General features: G+C 34.9%; 1 protein-coding gene across 6 annotated transcripts in view; it reads left to right on the top strand.

Moving 5' to 3' along the window:
* LOC124947939 (serine-rich adhesin for platelets) overlaps window positions 1-21,872 on the top strand; it is a 45,173-nt gene extending 23,301 nt beyond the window's left edge. For 4 of the 6 annotated variants that reach the window (XM_047490772.1, XM_047490775.1, XM_047490774.1 and 1 more), the window contains 11 exons: window positions 94-518; window positions 598-727; window positions 811-1,272; window positions 1,439-1,612; window positions 2,112-2,246; window positions 3,428-3,533; window positions 7,756-7,937; window positions 11,079-11,242; window positions 12,408-12,609; window positions 15,030-15,412; window positions 15,935-21,872. In XM_047490772.1, coding sequence (XP_047346728.1) covers window positions 94-518; window positions 598-727; window positions 811-1,272; window positions 1,439-1,612; window positions 2,112-2,246; window positions 3,428-3,533; window positions 7,756-7,937; window positions 11,079-11,242; window positions 12,408-12,609; window positions 15,030-15,412; window positions 15,935-16,244 — 2,673 coding nt within the window. In that variant the 3' untranslated portion in view covers window positions 16,245-21,872. The remainder of the gene's footprint in view (window positions 1-93; window positions 519-597; window positions 728-810; window positions 1,273-1,438; window positions 1,613-2,111; window positions 2,247-3,427; window positions 3,534-7,755; window positions 7,938-11,078; window positions 11,243-12,407; window positions 12,610-15,029; window positions 15,413-15,934) is intronic. The other 2 variants (XR_007100548.1, XM_047490776.1) reach the window with 2 other exon arrangements.
* Window positions 21,873-23,727: the final 1,855 nt, after the last annotated feature.

Raw genomic sequence — 23,727 nt, 5'->3', positions numbered from 1 at the left:
TCTCTTTCTCCTCCTTCTCTTTCTCCTCCTCCTCTTTTTCCTCTTTACTCGTCTGGTCTGGTCCTCTTCTAGCCAATTAATGCCGTTTTCTAGCCCCTAGACAGCTGTGACGCGAGTGGGGAATATACGACAGAGGAATCTGATGGGGAGAGGCAATCTGTCTCGTCGGAGGATCTGCAGAGTAGTGTCGCGACCTATCGTCGCTTTGAAAGCGGAGCTCTCGGCCGAGCACAGTCACAGTCGATGTCGCAAGAAATAATTGAGGACTTTGATAAAACGCCCGTCAATGAAAACCGTTCGGTATTGGATAGCTGTACACCAAAAGTTATAATGCGTTCGAGACAAAAAACAAATGGTCCTAGACCTTGGAGCGTTTCTTGCATATCACAAATAGCGTCGAGTTCCGGATTGAATCAGGTCAATGATTCCATCTCGCAATTTTCGATCTCGCAATCTGAGACAGCTCTGCATCAGCTCGTTGTATCACCGCCAACTAAATCTATTTCGTTGGATGCTGCGTAAGTATCAAATTGATAACTTTATTACTAAGTTTAATTAAGTTTAAATACATGATAAATTACTATATGATAATTACAGAGGTTTACCTAAGTCATTTAATAATTCAACGTCGACTTTGCTAGAGGAATCAATCATATGTCAAGACGGACGTACGGCTAGAAATAGTTCATTACGTAGGAAAAAAAGTAGGCTTAAGAAGAAACATTTGGTAAGAACAAAATATCTTTCTAATTCTCTAATTGAATAATATCAAAGAAGTTAAATGATCATTTTCGATATATTATACTCTAGGGTCGGAAAAGTGGTTCTAGTTCCGAATGTGTTAGTGGAAATCATCATTCGGCAGGAAGCGATGGTAGTTTGAATCAACAAAAATCTCTTCGTAAGATGAATACAAATCGAGTTTTACGTGCAGTTTCAAGGGAGTGTTATGGACATTCGACGACTCTTGTTAAATCTGGTTCCTTCTCAGGATGTACCGCTCATCAACAATTAAACGTTGAAACATTGCCTGTGGGCGATTCTTCACTGGCACTTGCTATGCCTTGCTGTCGTGACTTGGTTGCTTCAACGGAGGCGGAAGAAGAGGAACGCAGTTGTATCAAAGGTTGTTCCACTTATGAAGACAGTTTATTAGATACTGTCCTTAATAGCAAAGAACTCTACAATCGACAATCTAATGTCGACAGTGATGTAGAAATGAATAGCCTTGGTAACAATTCTTTCTCAGAGCAAGCTTGGGATAATTATCAGGTATTCATATTTTTTTCTATTTTTTTTCTCTCCTTTTCTTTTTTTCCTTTGTCCTTATATATGTAAAAATGAAGTATACTTTCGTTTCACCTTGGTAGATCTATTTTTATTATTGCGATCCTTACTTAAAATGCAAATTTCAAAAAAGATCTTTACCTCTTCGTAGGAAAAATATATGAGTGAAACATACAGTGAAGCACCGGATGTAGAAACAGCACGAAGATTGTTGGACTTTGGAGATGATTATAGAAACTTTCTCGATAGTCAATCGGATTGTGCTTCTAGTATGAGTGCTCTTCCTGGTAGTTCATCAGTGATGCCTCGAAATCGGATGCGCCATGTACGTGCCATTCTGTTCTTTATATTCGATCAAGTATCAATGTTTTTCTTGTGAATTATTTTCAATCGGATTTGTTTAAATATTTTCAAAGTATATTTTAGTTTTACGTATAGTTTTACATAGTACATCTAATGATGAATTATCAAAAAAGGAAAACAAATTAATAAAAAAAGAAGGATATATACAATTTTATCCTATATAATTATTGTTCGAATAAATTTTTCAATCAATGTGCAGAGTTGTATTTTTTTACTTTTACATAACGATAATAGCAAGTAATTATAAATTCCTGATATATAAGAGTACGTTTTTTCAAATTATACGAAACAAATTCTAATATTTCGTAATAACTTTACGCGATAGATACTTTCACTTCTACATAACCTTGATCTTGCCAATGTACATTTAGTAATACAAGGTTACAAAACGACTTGATAGGGTTATAAAACGATTTGTTATACATGAAATTTGAAAACATTTTTTTTTCTTTTTCTTTTAGGAAGTAACCGATACTACCGAAGACAGTGATAGCGACGTGGATGAAATACGTAATGTCCTTGAAAAATCACAATCGCAATGCGTGCTTGCGGAAAACCTTTTTTTAAGATCAAATGGAACTCTACCGCAGGAAAGTGTACGTATTTCAAATGCTATTGCTGATCAGCACATATTGCTTTTGCAAAATTTTTATTTACATTTATGGGCATGGTTGAATTATTTGTGGAGTAATACTTTTCGTAATTTTTTTACTACATTTTATAGAGTTTAGTTTTGCATTAAAGAAATCATATATGTATCTGTATGAAATTACATCTTTTTGAATGATCATTCAATTAGTATATGTACAATGATCACGTATTTAATTTTTCGTTTTCTTTTTTTTCATTCTTTTTTTTTTCATTTCTTTATTTGTTTCTTTATGTTTTCTTTTTTGTATCATCAGAGATATGATTTAATAACTTGCGTTTGCGCATAACATGATATGTGCTATAGGTGCTTTATTATAATTAGAAGAACACAGACGAGATGTAAGTGTTCTTATAAAAGTTTGATTAGAAAAGGAAAGAGAATGATACATCTATGATTTTTCATTATCTTTCTCTTTTTAGCCATCTATTAGATCTGTAAACTATACTGTATCGCAAATAACTGATAAGATAGATAAAGCGACATTCTTTCTGTCTGTGTTAATGTATTATTCCTCCCGATTGTTTGCTTTCATCCTTTAAAAAGAGAATAAAACAGCAGTATTCTTAAGATATAATACGTATTTGTAGAAATCGAAAATAAAAATTTGCGAGAAGAAGAAAATGTATGTATAAGCTGTTCCAACCTTTGTATGTTACATAAAAAAATTCTTCACGTATATATGACAATCGTGACTATAATAATAAAAAGAAAATAAAAAAGAAAAAGGAGATACATTGTTTGTTGTAATTTCGTTGTTATGGCTGCGTTAGCAGAGTATTTTTTTATTATTTTTTTATTATTTTTTTTATCATCGTACATATCAAATGACGCATGAGATAAACCGAGAAAGAAAGTCACTTGAATGCGTTGAAATTTATACTTATTAGATCGCAATTATTTAGTGCTTTTCATGTTTTTTGTAATAGCTCTGCAAATTGTGTGTCTATGTGTATGCGTGTTTTAAGAAAAACAAAAAAGTAATAATAATAATAATAATAATAATAATAATAATAATAATAATAATAATAATAATAATAATAATAGTAATAATAATAATAATAAACAATACAGAATAATAAACGAGTTAAAAGACTTTCGATTGATCATTGCTCAACCTGTTCGCAGGTCGAAGTGGAAAGTGCATGCAGGGAAAATTTGAGATGCCTGAACACATTGCTCGAATCTATCAGCGGATCATTCCGGACTGAGAAATATACGAAGCAAGTTCGTGGTGAGTACGGTCAGATTCAGCGTCTAACAAATTTTACTTCGTATATCAGCGCACTTTTGATTATTGCCCTCAGTAGTATTATACTAATTTTTCTTTCTTACCATTCGTCAACTAATAGACTTTTGGAGTATTTTTGTTAGCAAGAGAAAGTATTCCGTTTTAATTATTAATCCATGATTTTATTATTTTACGTAATAATAAAAAAAATAATAATAGTAATAATAATAATAGTAAAAATAATAATAATAATAATAATAATAATAATAATAATAATAATAATAATAATAATAATAATAATAATATTTTTTCCTTTATCTATGATTTTTTATACCTGCTGGAATCTGCACGTTTATATTACTCACATATTGGCATTGTTTACATGTTTATGTATGCATGTATGTATTGATGAGATTACATTCCTGAGATCATCTTCGTACCAATTCAAGCACGATTTATCATCGATCTACCTGCATGTTTTACAGTCCCTTCTCACTCGGTATTGAAAAGCTGCTTGTAAAAATAGCAATTCGTAATATAGTATAGAAAATCTTTAGAACAATTTAATCGAACAGATTAAATTATAATCTGTTCATAATAATAACTCCTTATTTCATCCTATCTATCCCCTACTATTATCCTTTATTTTGTTAATTCTTAACATATTATTTTATTTTAGGTTTGATCTTTTCTTTTGTTTTTTTTTTTTTTTTTTCTTTTCTTTTTTATTCCTTTTTTTTCCCGCTTTTATATATACACTTACAATATAACACTTCGACGTATGTTTTATATTTGTATATGTGTTTGCATTGTAATTATTGTATAATAAATGCACTTGCTTTTTTTTTTTCTTCTATCGGTTTTCCTATCAATAACATTTTTGTTCTCATTTATCTGTTTTAATGTACTTAAGTTTTATATGGATCATCTAGTTTTTTAGAATATATGCGTGTGCGTGTATGTCATATAATCAGTAACCCATAATACATGTTCGCGCGGGCGATTTAAAAATTTTCTTTCGGATAAACGAAACTAATCTCTCACTCTACTCTCAGAATTTTAGATTATTTATATAAATGGATACATATTTATTGTAGATAATTTTTTCGATTAACTATAATATACTATTATACGTTTGTGTATGTATGAATGTATGTAATACACGCACATAACACATATATTTGTATGTATGTATCCATGCATGTAATACGCATATATATGTATATATGTGTGTATGTATATGAATGTATGTATATGTAATATGTGTATGTATATGTATACATGTATATAATACGCATATATATATATATTTATATGTAAGTTCAAGTAAATCAACTGTACAATACTTTTCTATATATCTTTTTTTTTTTTTTTTTTTTTTTTTTAATTAAGTGATCGCGTAGGAGAATAAGTGTGGGCGCGCGCAAGCAAGCAAGTCGTGAACGCGCGGTGTGGGCCCCGTCTCTCTCACCTTATAAGAGCGAAAGCACACGAAGATCGCGTTCGAGCATTTTCGCAGAACCGCGAAATGGCACTCGATATCTGCCGCGCGTCGGAGCACTCGTAGTAGTATTACTCAGGACACTCTCCTGTCTATTTTCTGTGGATAATAGTAGTGTTTACGTACGTTAGTTCGTTGTGTTTATGTACATACAAAATGTATGAAACGTACGTAAGTAATTAAGTAAGTAAATACGAGTTGTACGACGTCGTGCGTCTTCCTAGGAAAAAAAAAATAAAAAAAAAAATAAAAAAAAAAGAAAATAAAAAAGTAAATAAAAAAGTAAAAACAAAAGCCGTCATCATGAGAGTTGATTAAAAATTTCGTTCTAAAGGGAAGAACACAAACGGTGCGACGATTAAAAAAAAAAAAAAAAAAAGACATTAGTTTTTCGAAGTGTATATCTTCTGACAAAAGATTGATTTTTAATCGATTTTGTCCTCAAAGAAAGACTGCTATGATTGTTAAATCGTACGACGTCAAAGATAATGGCCGGAAAAGAGCAGAAAATCGACGTACGTAATGGACTTTATTATATATGTATCATGACTGAATTTAAAAGTATGTATATATATATATATATTTATAACCCTCGGCACAGAGATATTGCGCGTTATACTCTCGATAATTTCAGTGATGATCGCATACCGTTCTTGCTTTTTCTCTCTGTCTCTAGCAGCTATTAACAAGCACGATCTATGTAATTCGATCATGATACAATTTAAAGGTCATGACGTTGTGCTGTGTTGAATATGTGCATTATATATATATATGTATATATTTAGTTATACTACTTCCATATATTTTTTTACGCTTTCCAGGAGTTTTATATACGTTTTATGTATTTGCATATATCTCTTTTCCCTTATCTCTTTCTTTTTTATTTCTTTATCTCTTTATCTTTTTATTTATTTATTTTTTAAATTGCGATATGATCTTTTGATCTCTTCCTCTGGTGGTACAGTAGCTTTTCTTTATCTTCTTTCTTTCTTACTTTTCTTTTTCTTTTTTTTTTTATTTCGTATGGTACAGTTAACTTCTTCGATGTTTCTTAATTTAAAACAATTTTATTTGATATTATTATAAGATAATTTCATTTAAATATGTTTATATATATATGTATGTATATATATGTATGTATATGTATGTATGTATGTATGTATGATGTATGTATGTATGTATGATGTATGTATGTATGTATGTATGTATGATGTATGTATGTATGATGTATGTATATATGATGTATGTATGTATGTATGATGTATGTATGTATATATGTATGTATGATCTATGTATGTATGTATGATGTATGTATGATGTATGTATTATGTATGTATGATGTATGTGTGTATGGATGTATGTATGTATGTATGTATGTATGTATATCACAATAATTTTTTCGTTCTAGTTAGATTCGTTCTATAGTAGTAGAGTTTCATTCGAGACGTTCACGGTCTTATTCCGACTAATTGCGAGTATAGGTTAATAAGCGACAGTACGGCTTTTCACCATGAATTTCCGTTGTAAACCGTGCTGCTTTGCTATCTGCGTGTTGATCGAACAGACGATCGGTTCAGATCTATTACCGGATGCTTCTAACATTAACCTATGTATCCTTTTTTGCTTAACCTCTTTCTCCTCTTTTCATTTTCTTTCCTTGTTTTTCTTTTTTATTCTTTTGGTTTCGCATCATTTAACAACTTACTACTTGTTTCTCATATTTGTGTTCTAACCTCAATCATCAAGTTTTTCAATATTTATACGTCAGGTTATTTTGTATCGTGAACGCATGATCTAATCGATGTTTCTATTTTTGGGAACAGGTTTTTTTGCTAAGCGTCATTTTTTTTCTTTTTATTATTTCTTTTTCTCTTCGTGGAATCATATATTGTCATATTTTAAAATTGATCGTCGGTATAGATTTTTTTCTTTCTTTTTCTGAATCACGATTTAGTATCGTACGATCGATCCATCAACGACAGAGAATACAGGTTAGTAAGTCTGATAATAAAAGCATGCGAAACGGAATTTCTTTCGCCTTTTACTCGTCTCTTGCTTTTTACTATTTACGAGAGCGAATAATTGCTCTTCCACCTTTACGAGCGCGTTGAATACGCACGGTACTGATCGCCCAACTTTCTCCGAGAAATCTTTCTTCGGCTATATTTCTCTAGTATCTTGACGTTTACGATATTATTTTCGAAAGAGGATTTATCGACGGAGCATATGTTTATCGACGTTTAGCGATCTCTTCGTAAGATACATTGGTGAAAGTAAGAGGAGTGGTATACGAAAGAGAAGAAAAAAAAATAAGTCGACGACGAAAGAAATTTTTTGGATTGAACATTGATAAAACTTTTCTTAGGATAGTCGATAAAAGGGAAGAGGAGAACATTTTAGTTAGTAATATAATAACATAAAGGAAAAGTAGGAAATAAAGGAGGTCACGGAAGCCGCACATGCGATTCACATCTTATATTAACTTACGTAGGTAAATATAAGCAGCTTGACCTTAAATATCTCGTTCTTAATGATGATGTCAGATTACCGTAGAAACCATGTGTTCATGGACAATAGGCCTGGTCTCTTGGGCAACAAGGACGAGTTCGAATGTAGATGAAACCCGTGTAAACCGGCTCTTTTTTAGTAACATTTAATACCAGTTGTCTGATTCATTTATTAGTGTAACGCCTTTTTTTATATTCTTCTTTTCTTTTTTTTCAGGTGCAATAGAAAGATGGGAATCGTTAGCATCTCGGGTGGAAGAAAGTCGAATGGCGAGTTCGCTTCATCAGGAGTTATCCGCGATGCTGCTGGAATTTAAAGCCTCGCACAACAGGCTTATGGCTTATGAGATTGTTTTGGAACAACCTCATGTTCTAGATGAGCGTATTAATCGAATTACGGTAAGTTTTTTTTTCTTTTGTTCTTTTTTTTTTTTTTTTGTATTATGTTTTTGCGATTGATATTAATTACTGGAATTCGTAGTTATCGATGTATGTCGGTAAAGTAAAACGATTACCGAATTTTCGATCGGTAATTGTAGAAGTAGATTCGTAAGATAACTGATTGACGATGGTCGGTAAAGTAGAAATTTATCAGGACAAATCATATTTTTTTTTTTTAGGAAAAATCGATGTCATCTAACTTAATTAAGAATATTACGAATAATTATTAAAGGAAATTGAAATAATATCGAATACTAATAGATGTCTGAAACTAGATCTTTTTTCATTCATAATTATATGACACATACTTATATATTTAAGTAAGTTTTCTATAGAGTCGATCGGAATTGTTCAATAAAAAAATATATCTATTTCTAGATACTTTCTGAGCATCCTTCGTTATCGAATGTTCTACGAAGGAATGGTCAGGAATTAAAAGGGAAACGATAGGTCGTGCTATCGAAAATATCGCGGCCGTGAGTGTGTGAGCATGTGTGTGTGTATATTGTAGAAAGAGGGTTGCTGGAGTGTGGTAAAAAGAGTGGTAAGAAAAGAGAGCGGGAATGTGAGGGGGTTAGTCAAGCCATAAGAAAGTTAAGAAAGGGTGGTCGGTAGAGAACCAAGTCTTCTCATAGGGGCACGACAAAGGGGAAGGGAAAGAAGAAGGTGACTGTGTGATGGTAAAGGAAGGAAGGAAGAGGAAAAGGTAGAGAGAGAGGAGGATGGTCAGGTGGTAAGCGAGGAGGGAGCGAAAGAGAGTAGCGTAAAAGCGTAGTCGTGTCGCACGTACGCTCGTCTGACGGGAACGTGCTCAGCATTGGAATTCGCAAGTGAACGTCGGCGAACGTAGAGCCACCCCCCGAGTTCGAGTTCCTCCAAACTCCGAGTTCCACCCTCGAGTTCCAACCCTGAAGTCAGAGGGAAGCTTTTGCGTCTACGTTGGCTGCTGCTGGCACCATCGCGGACACTACTACCACCACCACTACCACCACCACCACAACTATCTTCACCATTGCCACCCCTGAAGCTACCACCTCTACAATATCCTCCGACATCCCTCTCTTGGCTTCATTGCGAAGACCAAACACATGCTTCCTATCTATCATCAAGATGTATTAGCGTCCAACATTTGCTGGCTGAACTCGTTGCCGTGCTGCATTATGCAGGAGGTGCGGTAACCCACCGAAGACAGACAGAGAGAGAGAGAGAGAGAGAGAGAGAGAGAGAGAGAGAGAGAGAGAGAGAGAGAGAGAGAGAGAGAGAGAGACAGAGAGAGAGACAGAGAGAGATAAAGAGAGAGAGAGAAAGAGAGAAAGTGAAGTATATCTCGACTTTAAGTTCCTTCTTTCTTTCTTTTCTTCCGTTCGCGACGGTTTTTTAATTAAGACAAATTCTACGAGATAGTCATGTCGGAAAAAAGAAGAAGAAAAAGAAGAAAAAATACTCACATATAAAGACTAACTAATATGTGAATTTCTTGCTTTACATATATCTAGAGATTCAGAGATGGTTTCGTGTCTAACTCACGTTTGGAAATAATTTAGTTATCAAGTGTTCCCATTCATATACGTATAAAAGCGTATGCGTACGTACGTAGAATTAGACTGTGTAAAACTGACAACGAGTACTACTCGGTCCTTGTCCTTTACTCATGTTATTTCGAGCCACCTTTATTTGGAATGATCATTCCTCGCATCGTGTCCCTTTCACGGCGATAATGCTCGTTTTAAAGAGAGCCAATGCAATCCGGACAGTGCGTGCGGATAGCACGTGCCACGCAATTAAAATACTAGCAGAGGTTCTCCGTTCCACTTAACACCTCACGGTATTACAATGCGTAAAAAGCTAATTCCCCTAGTTCGACTGCGTACGTGACTCTCGGGTAAAAAGATAGAAAGAGAACAAGATGGAGAGAGAGAGAGAGAAAGAGAGAAAGAGCGAGAGAAAGAGAGAGAGAGAGAGAGAGAGAGAGAGAGAGAGAGAGAGAGAGAGAGAGAGAGAGAGAGAGAGAGAGAGGTAGTCAAGCTAGTGGAGCAGCTCCTCATAGACATGCAGCAGTCGAACGCGAGGCGACCGCTCTCGTGTATACCGAATTCGAATCAATTGATTGGCTGTTGATTGGAAATTGAATTAGATCGGAATGCGCGCATCCGTGGGGTAGAGATCGGCTTGGTAGGTACTGATGATGGTTACTACTTCTGCTGCTGCTGTTACTACTGCTGGTGGTAGTGATGGTAGTGGTGGTGGGGCTTTACGAAAGGGGGACGCGATGCGAGACAACGGCTGTTTCTGCCTTTCGGATGCGCCACGAATATCAATGTGCTATACTTTTCGAGCCTACCCACACTCTGTGTCCACCATCTCTACCATCAGGTCCTTATACTCTTTTTTGTTTTTTCCCCACTTTAAAAAATTTTTTCTCGTTTTTTATTCTCTCTCTTTCTCTCTCTCTCTCCCTCTCTCTCTCTCTCTCTCTCTCTCTCTCTTCGAATTATTCTCGTTCTTTCGTTCAGCGATCCCCTTTAACTCATAGTAGTCTGCTAAGGAAAATTACTTCGGTGAGATAGATGGAAGCTCAAAGGAGTTGGAGAAAGAGAGAGAGAGAGAGAGAGGGGAGGAAGAGGATGTTATCGTCGTCTTCGTCGTCGTCGAGACGCAGGATGACCGCAAGGACGAGCTTTACGAGCACTCTAGAGGTCTTTCCTCTTCTCCCTCTTCCTCTTTGAATGAGAGAAATGGAACGAGGAACGAACTTCTCATTTTCGTTCTCTTACAACCATCCTACCTCTAACAACACCTTCCTCTTCCCTCTCTTCTCCTCTCCCAGTGAAGCACGACGTTGTCCTCATAAACTCGAGTTTATTTATGCGGCTCCCGTCGGTCGGTTTCTGCAGCAAGGACGACAGGGACGCGACAACGTGACATGCTTCCTTCATCGTCTATATCACCCTGAAACAACCCTTAGGATGCTATCCCCCTTTCCCTCTATCTTCCCACCTCTTCTATCTTGATAATCCACCTTCTTTATCAATACGTCAGATGATCATAAAAAGATGTAAAAAATCTAATACCTAAAATTGTATATATTTGATGTTACAGGCAGAATTGATCGCTCTAAGGGAACGCAAGGCAGCGATGTTGGCATTGAACGTTTCGGCGCATCGATTGATCACCGACCTAGGTGCCTCTACGTCTTTGATTTTTACGGCTTTGAAGGACGGCGTAGCTGATCTTTACAGAGTTTGGGACGAGACGTTTCAAAGGTTAGTTGAGTCTTTACGATTAGGTAAATTAGGTTTAGGTCGAGTTTAGACAGTATACCTAACAGTTTTCTATCTCTCTTTTACTTTATTTGCCGACGAAAGCATACGATTTTAAAACCAAATATTGTTAGAGATAATGAAGCCTCGAGAGCAAACATCGAAAGGCGCGAGAAGGCCAGAAGCCTAGTAATGATCTCTACGGGAGATTTTGAGACCCGTGTTTTGAGACCCATGGGATTATTGGCTTTAACACAGGGATCGCGAGTTTAATCACGGTTATCCTTGGGGATGACCTGAGGATCTATTAGAAAAATCCTGTTGTCAACGCTCTAAGAAAAGATTCTGTCTTTCGATCAGTAGACCATTTTAAAAAAAGATCGAAAGGTTCCTACGGTAAACTGTGAAAATAGATTCGTGTATAGTTTCGCTCGAATGGAATTCGAAAGTGATTTAAACTCTCTCAAAAACTTTCCATGAGCTTTTCTCCCCTTCTCTTCCTCTTTCATGTGATAGGGATTTTGTACGAAAGGGTTCGTCACTGACCCACTGGGTTTAGCCGAGGTCAATTCCATCCCTCACTCGTAGAGTCTCGCTCGTGTCCCAGGAATTCCTATTCCTCTTAGGGACGTTCCGTGGTTATCCTGGTATGGCGTTTAAATCGTCCGTCGGCTGATATTAAGCACTTTACGATTGCAAGAACGTGCCTCTAATTGTTCTTTCCTTCGTAAGGCAGTTATTGTTGCGTGTTGTGCGACGTGAATAATAAGAAGACGTACGTTATTAATCCGTGCCAATTCTCAAAGTGCCAATTCTTCCGGTCTCGTTATTATCCGATTGAAAGATTTCATATTGAAGGGGTCAACTTCGATTTATTCGTCTTCTGACATATATAGATTTATGTAGACTTTCGAGGGTAGGACTAAAATGTTTTTATTTGCCAATAGTGCCGCCGGCAAGGAACCACCAAATAATTCGACGACGGTTCTCTCGATGTTTGCTTCTCGGCTTTACCACATTTCCACTTTTTATTATGTTTACCTGTCAGATTCTTTTTTGGGGAGATCACTGAGAATGACTCGAACTTATTCCCCTATCCTTTTTCTTCTTTTCTTTCTTTGTTTTTTTCTTTATATATATATATTTTTTTTTCTTTTTTTTTTTTCAGAGGAAATCAACGTCTATGTGCTCTTCAAACTGTCCAACAATTTAGCATACGCCTGTCGGAACTTCAATGCGATTTGCGTAGAGACAAGGATACTTTAGCGGTGCTGGACGTTGCTCTTCAAGCCGGTGCTACTTCGGAAGTTGCCTCTTCCGTACGTCACGTTGCTCGTCTTCTTTCAGAGAAGCAAGAGGTTCATTCTCAGGTGAGTAGATTCTTTCTGCTCGAGTCAATCTAAACGTGATTATCAAAAGTCCTTCGAGTCTCTTCTCTTCTTTTTCTTAAGATTCACAGTCGTGGGGTTGAACTCCTTACGATAGGGTCGTAAGATTCAGGGGTCATGTTCAACTTGTAAGGAGGAATAAGGAATGAGGATGCTTATAGGGGGCTTCGTTTGACGCATGACACTTGTCGATATCGTGTCTCGGTTAAACGCCATCGCGAAGACCGATCCCCCCTATTCCAAGCATATCCGTCTTGTATTTGCATATAAAGTAAGCCCTCTCACTTTCCTTCCTTATGCCTTGTCAAGAAGACGTACTGCCCGCGATACGACGAGCTTTATTCTTGGCCCTCAGGGCAAACCCTTTAAATTTATAACGAAAATCGAGCTAATCTAGGTCACTGAGGTATATAAGCTTTTTTCTCTCGTCAAGGTGTTGCCTGTATCACTTTACGGGTAAACGGTATTACTAGAGCTCGTTCGCCTTCGCGAACGCATGGCTCTAGCACATGTAGAATTGGGAATACGAAAGAAAGAGAGAAAGAGAGAAAGAGAGAGAGAGAAAGAGAGAGAGAGAGAGAGAGAGAGAGCGAGAGACGAAAAGAAAAAGAAAAATAAAGGAAGAGGGATGAAGCAAGTCGCAAGGCACGTCTGGTCCGACGATTTCCAATTGTCCCGGCGCTCATTTCGTCTGTCAAGAAGACGTACGACTCGCGACACAATACACCCTCACTCTCCTACCCTCTGACTAGTGTCGCTGCTGTTACTCCTACTACTACTGCCACTGCTGTTGGTAGTGGAGATAGGGTAACAGCCGAGCGAGCATACTTTCAACCGTATTCAAACTCCCGTCAAGACGGAACGATCCAGCGAGTTTCTACTTTCGCCGATCTACAGTACTCGAGGGGATAATTTCATGCACTCGGCATTACGTCTTTCTTTTCTCAAGCTTTCGAGTTCTTCTCCTCTTGTGAAAAAGGGAGAAGGTGAAGCGAAGGTAGAAGAACGATACAAAGAAATGTTCTTTTGCCTTTTCTCGCGGTACGCGGATATAAATTTTGATAGGAGTTTAAATAAAATATCAAGTTGGTTGGGTGGATGGTGTGCGCATGTTCTAGTAGCAAGCAAGAAAACTAGCTAGCTAGCTAGCTAGCTAGCTAGCTAGATGGCCAGCTAGCTAGCAGCTTCGAATGTTGATCCTTCAACGGTTCAGGGCTGGCCAGTAACGGGGGTGTTGGCCATCTCAGAGGAGGAACCCGCTCCCTAGGGAACTTGGATCGTTAATCGCCCGAACGATTCTCTTTCGCATCACGTACCGGAGTGGTCCGTGGAATCAGCGTAAAAATACAAATTTAATAACGTCCGCGGAAGGCGAATTCTCTCCTACCATCCTGCTTAACGAAAAGCAACCTTTTTTTTAACTTTACTGTTTTGCTTTTTTCATTCTTTTTATTTTTTATTTATTTTTTTTTCTCTTTTTCTTGTATTATTCTGTCCTCGGTCAAGGACAGAAGAAGAAACATCAGAGAAAACGTCGCGTGTCTTCTGTCTGTTTCTCAGCTTCCGCATGTCTTCGAGATATAACTGGAAATGAGCCGAGCGTCTTGACTTTCCTACATAGTATTTGTTATATATTGTGAATGTATGTATATATGTGTATGTGTGTATATACATATATAGGTTAGCTCGGAGGTTGCTACTTGGTATGCGGATCGCGCTTTTCATTACCGGAGGCTCGTTCCCTCCGTCTCTTCTGCTGCAAACAGCCTAAATCTACCTCTTCCCTCCCTCTCTCTCTCCCTCCCTCTCTCTCTCCCTCCCTCCCTCCCTCCCTCCCTCCCTCCTTCCCTCCCTCACCCTCTCTTTTTCTTTCTTCCTCCATCGTTCTTCTCTTTCAGTCCCCCTCTCTCCATCTTCTACCCCCGTTCGACCGTGTCTCCACTTCGTTCTCATTTGTATTTTTGGATTTCTCCGTTTGATTGTGAGAGGCGAATGAACAATTTCCTGGATGAATTCGTCGGTGAAAGTCGCCAGCGAATTATCGCAATTTTTTATCGTCATATGGGGTTGACCCGTTATGAAAAAAATGTCGAAAAATATGAATTTGTTAAAAATATGTTTAGAATCATTTTCTTTCGATTGGTATTATCAATCGTGTTGTTTGAAAATAACAAATATATTTAAGGTCCTCGAGTTAAATGGAATATCCTCTATCTGTGTATGCGTGTGAGTGTATGTATATATATACACGTATAAAGCTACAGGATTCTCTTTACCTTTGCCAATCTTTTGACAGCGGATTATGCGATACTTCGCAGGATGCCTCGCGGCTACACTCAAGCGATCCGATCAGAACAGCTTTGAAAACAACATCGAACCCAAACCTTCTTCTTAACTTTCAGAACGAGACGGTGATAATGAATGATGCGACGATCGTGGAAATAACTGCATGTCCTCTGGCAAAGTTTACTGATCAGTCAGCAACGTTATTGAGCCAAGAAGGTGGTTCACTATCGGACAGTGGAATATCTGATAGCGGTAGCGAGCAGGAGCTGAGCGAACGAGAACGTCGATTGGCAGCTCTTCGTCGTTTGACGCGTAGCTTGGAGAATCAACTTGATCCAGGAAGCGAAGCTTTAACCGAACTTTGGAAAAGGGTCGAGGACGCTGAAATCGAGCTACGTGATTTACAGAAACAGTGTCGCGAACTGATCGTTCGTACTGCAGCCAGCGTCGAAAATCGTACTATTAAAAGAATGTCTGGTCAGCATCATTATCGTACCGAGTGAGTATTCATAAAACTTTGAAGCTATTACACGTTTTAATAATCCATTTACTATACGTCCAGTGTTATTAGAAGCTATTCAGAAGAAACAAAATTTACCTCTTCCCAAAAGTTCATCTCTACAAGTTCTCTTTGCGATCCATGAAATTATTTCAAGGACAGACAAGAGACCTTTCCCTTTCGAAGGAAGTTCCAATCACGATTCAACCCTGGTCAGAATATCGTTGGCTTTGGTGTCTTATCAAAACTTTCCTTCAAGTATCTCTCTCTCTTTTTTTTCTCTTCTCCCTTTTTCTCTTTATCTTTTTCTCTTTCTCTCTCCCTTACTTTTATAGTCGCCTTTAATCGCAAGAAGAAAATAGGTTCATTTGAAGTAGGTGTGAAACATTCGGCACGTAGCCTCGTAAAAAAAGTTATAAAAAGGCTCTGTTTGAATGGAGTTACGTGTTCGTAACCTCGAGTCTGATCTCAAAACCGATAGTTAACATTCGTCATTATTTTTTGTTTTGTTCTATTATTTAGCAAACGCAAGAAGGCATCTGGCAATGGTGACAACAACATTGATGATGATGCAATTAAAGATCGATCAGAGATGGACGCTTATGTTGGTACAACAAAATCCGAGGACACTGGTGATCCGGAGAACGAACCGGACATTCCTCATAGTTGGATATGGCGTATCCTGAGGGCCGCATTGCCCTTTCAGTTGGCTCTAGTCGCTCTTTTCTGTGCCGCCTGTCTCCTCGAACCACATTGCTGCGAAGCGGCCAACACTCTCAATCTCTCTTTGACTCCGCAGCTTCGTTACATCAGAGGACCCCCTCCAGTGTAAATAAACGTCGTCCAGTTCGACCGATTCGTTACAGCACAGAATATGTGTGGGTGTTTGCGTGTATGTATATGTGTACGTTTAAATGTGTGTATGCGTGTGTGTGTGTATTTGTGTACATATGTGTGCGCGTGTGCGTGTATTTGTATACGTATGTATGCTCGATGACAGTGCCGTCGTTCGTAACTTGATCGACGACTTTTTTCTTTCTAGTTTACGCACTGCCCTCGTTGTTTTCTTGATATATATATATGTGTGTATCTCTGTGTGTGTGTGTGTGTGTGTGTTATATATGTATGTATGTTTTTGTACACTGCCTGCTTCGTCGTCAGATCGACGATTAATTTTTCATTATGCTCAAATTTTCTTACGCGAGGAGTACAACTGGAAAGAAATAGTCTTTGTTCGAAAATTGATTCAAAGATTTCATTCGAGAACTTGTTTAATCATTTCGTTCGAGTTACGACGATCGAGCATATTTTTATTTGTTCTCTTCTTCTTTGTATATATATATATATCTTTATTTATAGAAATGCTATTTATCGAACAAAGAGATAAATGAGAGAAGACCGGGTAAGTATATATATATATATATATATATATATATATATATATATATATATATAAAATACATGAACGACTATCTGTCGAGAAAGTTTTCAAATGGATTTACTAATTTGATATGATTGATATACAATATATATATATACGCATGTGTGTGTAGAAGTTACACAAAGATATATACGTATCTAATGTATTCGAGAATGAATACGAGGAATAATATTTTTTACAGAGGACCGGTTAATATAATATGGCGAATTTGAAGTCGCAACAAATAATAACGTTATAATAATTACATAGAAGATCATAATGATCGAGTTATTAACGATGATAGGATTCTTTTTTATTTTTTATTGTTAGAAGAAGAAATATATATTTATTGAAAGACGTATGGCGGACCAATATGGCAGCCGAATATATCATTTCCGAATAAAAGCGGTTTGCTTTCGGAAAATGAAAAACACCACGTAGAATGAAAAATCGAAATTGAGTTCGATTTAGACGTACCAGTATTGCGAGTATTTACACATTATATGTTACTATTCTCGCAGAAAGATTTATATGATCCGACTTTAAAGAGAGAGCCTTTTACTTATCTGGGTAGAAGGATGAGGAGAAAGAGGAAGTAGAAGAAGAAGAAGAAGAAGAAGAAGAAGAGGAAGAAGAAGTAGAAAAAGAAACAGGTGTAGATCGAAGTAGTAAAACCGATTTTGTTTCTACTGTCGTTTCTTGAGACAGTGACAGAATTGGAAAGTAGGCTTTGATTTGGTGATAAAGCCTTCGAAGGAATCAGATAGATGATAGATAGATAGATAGATAGATAAATAAAGAGAGAAAAAGAGAGAGAGAGAGAGAGAGAGGGAGAGAAAGAGGAAGAGAGAGAAGATAGACAAAGAGAGAAAAATGTAAGTTTCATTGGGGATAACGGGAAATCGTTCTGCGGACCAGTATTTTTCTATTTTCGTCCAGATTCACTGCACATACGTATGTATGTAGCTTGTTAGAACATGATCTCCCATCACCATCTTCATTTCTCGTTACACCATCATCGTACACACCACGGCTCGCTCACGTTTTCGTCATTTATTTCGTCTTTTTATTTTTTTTTTTTTATTTTTTTTTTTTTTATTTTTTTAATGTTTTTTTCCTCAATATAATTCTCTTCCTAACAAGAAAGAAGAGTTTTTCATTATTAAAAATCAAATTAGATCGGAAGACGATGAAAATTCCGAATGCTAATTTGAATTCGTTAAATATCATGTTCATCAATTTTGTTTTTTCTATAATAATGGTGTATATATACGATCGATTACGACGTATAACGAGAAGATTATCTACAAGAGATTAGATTTTCGCTTATTATAAAGCGTGTTACACTGCCATCGTAGAAGAGAAGAGACGTTCATTAAAAAATCTTATTTACTCGTTTATAATGAACAAACGGATGTGCAAAGTAGATAAAGAAGTGTTAGTAGGAGTATTGTCTGTTATAATACAGACTTTGATGCTAATTGAACAGTTGATAACGAAGATCGACAACAATCCATTTGAAGGGATAGCACAACTATTTTTATTTCTTTTCATTTCTTTTTCTTTCCTTTTCTTTTCTCCATTTCTTTTCCTTTTGACATCGATATCACTTCGATATCGAGTCGCTTACTAATACGTTAAAAAGATAAATAAAACGATCAACTGTGTTTTTTACAGTTAAAGTAGATAACCGAAAACGGTTTGATGATTCGCGTATTTTTAATACGCGAAAATGGAGAAATATTTGTAAAGACGTGAAATCGACATCGATTACTGAACATGTCATCGTCTTGTACATACACACTCACAAAATGAGCTTATTTTTTCTTTTTTCTTTTTTATTTCATCGTTGAGAACATCAATTAATCGTGTCTTTTGAGTTAGAGCGTAGAAAGGTAGTTATACGCTTTGTGTAAAGTTCTTCATGATTTATCAGAAAGACACATTTAACAAAACATTCTTTCATTCACGACGAATTATGATTACAGGACAATTCTATTGCAATCGCGATGATGACTTCCGATCTTTCGTACGATGCTTACCGTGTAAGCGTACTCATTTGTGTGTATTGAAAAAAAAAAAAAATAAATAAAAATAGGAATAAAGTAAAATAAAAACAAAGATAAAAATAAAAATAAAAATAAAAATAAAAATAAAAATAAAAATAAAATAAAAAAATTAGCAATAATGTATTGCTAACGCTTGCTCGGATTCATTAAAGATGACTAGCGACGCACTTTAATCCATAATCGACGAAATGCATTTTGCAGACCATTTTACATCTTTTACATTATACGTTATGACGTATGACAACGACGTTATTTGAATGCATTTTCATAGAAATCGCGTACATCGATATTACTCGAGTAAGTACGTGTCGGTGTTTTAAAAGAAGATTCACGATTGATCGTTCAGCATTGAACGTTCGACGAAAAACTTGTAAGTTTTTCTTAATTAAAGAAACAATTGATGATCGATCGATCAATAGATCGATCGTATTTGTACATTTATGATTTATGTACTACAGCGATAACTAAGGAGAGAGTATGCGATAATATCTATCCTTCTTGCTCTCCTTTTAGGATAATGTGGGATTTTAAACAAAAAAAATTAATAAAAGAATGAAAAAAAGACTAAGAAAAAAGAGGTAGAGGGAGAGTTGAAGATGGAGATATGAAGATAAAATAAGGGTAAAAGTTTGTTTACATGATTAACGACGATCTATCATATATCCTACAAGTATCAACGAAATGTACAACTTTTTTTAAACGATTTCCTCGTTTCATTATTATTATTATTATTAATATTATTATTATTATTATTATTATTATAATTATTATTATTATTATTATTACTATTATTATTTTTCTTTTTCTTTTTTTTTTTTTTTTTTACACAACTATCTTAGCTAATTACTTTAACGACGATAATTGTGTGTTGTAGACCATGATTTCATCCGAAAGATTGTTCACTTTTAGACGACAAATATAAATTGACGGTTTCGAAGTCGTTCTTTCGATATTATCAAATAGTATTACGTTTAGTATAACACGGCATTGTTCTTAAATTTTTAACTATTTCGATGCTCCAATTTTACGTTGTCCCTTTTGAGATGATTTTTAATAAAATGATGAAATATTATTCGATAGAATCGAACATTCTACTTTGATGTATCGAAATTGATCGAACGACGAATATGTACGGATAAATTGCAATTTGTTCGTCAGTCGATTGCTCGATTGATAGATTGAAAAATAGATAGATAGATCGATTTCACCGTCTCCCATTAATATTTTCTTCTCCTTTAGTCCAAACTTGAAAGTTATCTTGTACTTTGGAGATTTTACTTTGAATAATTATTAAAGTAACCCTCGCTGATTGAATGTTTTTATAATACATGATTGAAATTTTATGCCCGATTAATGAGTATGAGCGTTTGGAAATTTTAATATCAATTGGACATGTCATTTGAATTATTTTTACGTATTAGAATTTTCTTAATTTTAATCCTTTTTACGGTTTGTTGGGCATCTTTTGTTTCATCGATTTCTCTTATTTCCATTTCATCGAAGTATATAGATAAATATGGAGAAGTAACATATATTAAAAAAAAAAAAAAAAAAAAAAAAAAAAAGAAAAAAAAGAAAAAAAAAAGAAAAAAAAGAAAAAAGAAAGGAAAAAAAGATTTGCGCTTTTACTTCTCACTTACATTTATGATACATGTATAAAGTACCTGAGAAATCAAAATATTTTACGTTTAATGATAATATGCAATATCTCTTCGCTTGCATTCGTGATGATGCATTTTTCATTTCATGTTTTTTTGTATTTTTTTTTTTTTTTTGTATTTTATATTGACACCCACTTATCGTGGTTGTTTAAACTTACGAGATGCGTTCGATTGATAAATATATGACGATCGTATTCGCATCTCCTGCATGCGAATCCTTTCCTTAAAAATTATTATCTTTGAACGATATAAGAATATTTCTGTAAAAAAAAAAAGAAATAAGGAAAAAAGGAAAAAAAGTAAAAAGAGAGAATTACGATCCTTACGGAATATTTGACGTTGCGTTGGTGTCTACAAGTTTTTTTTGTGTTTTTATTTTTTTTTTTTTTTGTTTCTTTTCATTTTCGTTTTATTTTTTATTACAATTTATTACTCACGCTAATATCTCCTTATCCTTGCTGTTACTGTTTCTTCTTGTTATTTATTATTACTTTGCTTATAAAACCTGTAGACAAACCCACGATATCACGTCTCTATTTTGTCTGGTTTTTTTTTTTTATTTTTTTTTTTTTTTTTTTTTTGAGGAACTACTTGCTTTCTTGTAACGTGAGAATGGTTCTAGAATATATTAAAATTATATTTTCAAAATCAAATTTGTTAAAGAATCTGGTTCGTTATTTCACTGAAGTTAAACTTTAAAAAGAGAAAAGAAATTACTATGTTGTGTTAAAGAATCTGGTTCATTATTTCACTGAAGTTAAACTTTAAAAAGAGAAAAAGAACTACTATTTTTCTAAGATTTTAAGCCTACAAGTAGGGAAGAGCATCGAAACAATCAAAAACTAATCAGCGACTAACGAGCGTGATTCTTAAAAATAAAAAGAATAAAAAGAGAGTATTAAAATTATATTAATGGTATGCTGATCATTTCAATGTTATAAGCTTGTTTTTATTTGTATATGTCGAATGGTAACGAAAAGTTTGTCTATATGTTAGTCTCTTGACAAGACTTTAAAAATTATTATTAATTATTTTAGTAAATTTATAAATACATAAAAGTTTATAGAAATGAACGATAAAATCGAAACAATAATATTGAAAAAAAAAAAACAATTTTTTATTATTAATTATGTCATTGTTCTTGCATACAGACGATTTTTCGTTACTCTGTCTATTTCGAAAAGGTTGCTATTGAATTTCGCACTTTTATAGTCATACAATATATCTTCAAGTAATACCTGAACTGTAAAACACGTTGCCGAGAGAGAGGAGGGGAGAGGGAGAAAAAGAGAGAGGGAGAGAAAGAGAGAGAGAGAGAGAGAGAGAGAGAGAGAGAGAGAGAGAGATCGTATCCGTATTTAAAGAAACATTGTGTAATGTATTTCGGCATTTTGAAATAAAAATAAATTATAAATTCTTGAATTGGAGCTAACAATACCTTCCCAACAACAATACCATTTATCGTTCCATTTAGAAATTTTAAATAAAGTTAGAGAAAAATTAAAAAGAAAAAGAACATTAAATAATTAAAAACAATAAAATAATCGATATAATAGAACATGCATGTTCAGCATGTTTGAAAGTTTCTTAACTTATTGTTATTGTGAAATTTTAAATTGAACTAAAAAAAAAGGAAAAAGAAAAAGAAGACGACTAATATTTAACGTGTAATTGAAAACAACATTCTTATAAGTAAACGTGAATGTAATATTAATAACGTTTGGATTATTTAAAAGTAACTTTTTGTCATTATGAAATTCTAAATCCTGATAGAAAACAATAGAAAAATAATAAAAAGAATACGACTAATAATAAATAATAAAAAATACATTTTTTTTTAAATTAGATGTCGATGTAATAAGAAAAAATATATTGATCGTTTGTAAGTTTCTTAGTTTATTTAGTTTTAATCCAGTTATTGTTGTTGTAAAATTCCAAATCGAGCTACTAAAAAAGAAAAAAAAAATAAATTAAGAGAAAGAGAATATAAATAATGAATAATAAGAAATATAAAATTAAGATAGGTTAGTTGATGCAATGGAGAAAATGTTTAAAACATTTCAATAGGTTCTTAGCTTAGTTGGTTACTCTATGGAAATGCTTATGTTAGTCGAATATAGAGAATGGAAAAGAGATAGAGAGAAACGTAATGCCAACTGCATCTTCTTCGATAATAATTCACTGACGATTGATATAGCGGTACGATGATTGCGATGTTCCCAAGTCCGATCGCGTCGGCCTCACTGAAGTCGATACGAAGCTACGGATACGTTCGAGGTGAAAGGGCGAGCCCGCTATATTATTACGACTCACACCTGTACCTACAGGTAGGTTGCGCCAATGCTTCTTCCCCTTATATTTCCAAGCGGAACCGCTAAATAAATTATTATTACCATTACAACGCCATAGATTTCCCGCATAATCATTTCGCATATTTCTCTTCTCTCCGTTTGTCATTCCGAAAGAAAATTTTCTATTTATTTCTCCAAATTTTCTTGTTTCTTTTGTTCGATCTCTACAAATAAAAATGTAAAATACGATTAAAAGAATTAAGAAAGTGATCGAAATCGTGTTTTCTTCTTTTGGGAATTGACATAATACGTTTCTTTTTTTATATATATAATATATAAGATCGATATAAAACAAAATAAGAATACAATTTTTATATTAGTTATTACGACATTTGTAAGAATAGATGATTATAAGACGATAAAGAAGATACGAGAATTAAAAAAAAAACAATTATTTATAAAAATTTTAAAAAGATATGTAATTTTCTTATCTATCAGTAGAAAAATTCGAGACAAGCGTTACTATTGTAAAGAGAAGAAGCGTAAACGAGACGACTCGTTCGGGCAAAGTACTAATTTGTAATTTACGAGAGAAAAGTGGAACGAGGGGATGTTATACACGAATGCGCGTTAACGCCAGTAAATGAGTTGAGACAAGATGTATTATTTTTTTCGTTTACGTGCCTGCCCTCAACTGACTCGCCTCTATGACTCCTGTGGGGTTCTCTTCACCCTTTATTCTTTCTCTCCGCAGTTCCTCTGATTCTTTGTCCTTTGCTTCGCTTATTTCCCCACCACCCTTGTTTTACCTTCGTAGAAGACGAAAGGGTTGAGAGAGAGAGAGAGAGAGAGAGAGAGAGAGAGAGAGAGAGAA

The sequence above is a fragment of the Vespa velutina genome, chromosome 3, assembly GCF_912470025.1.
Source record: "Vespa velutina chromosome 3, iVesVel2.1, whole genome shotgun sequence".
Lineage (NCBI taxonomy): Eukaryota > Metazoa > Arthropoda > Insecta > Hymenoptera > Vespidae > Vespa > Vespa velutina.
Note: the sequence above shows the minus strand (reverse complement) of the source record. Positions and strands in the feature narration are given on the sequence as shown.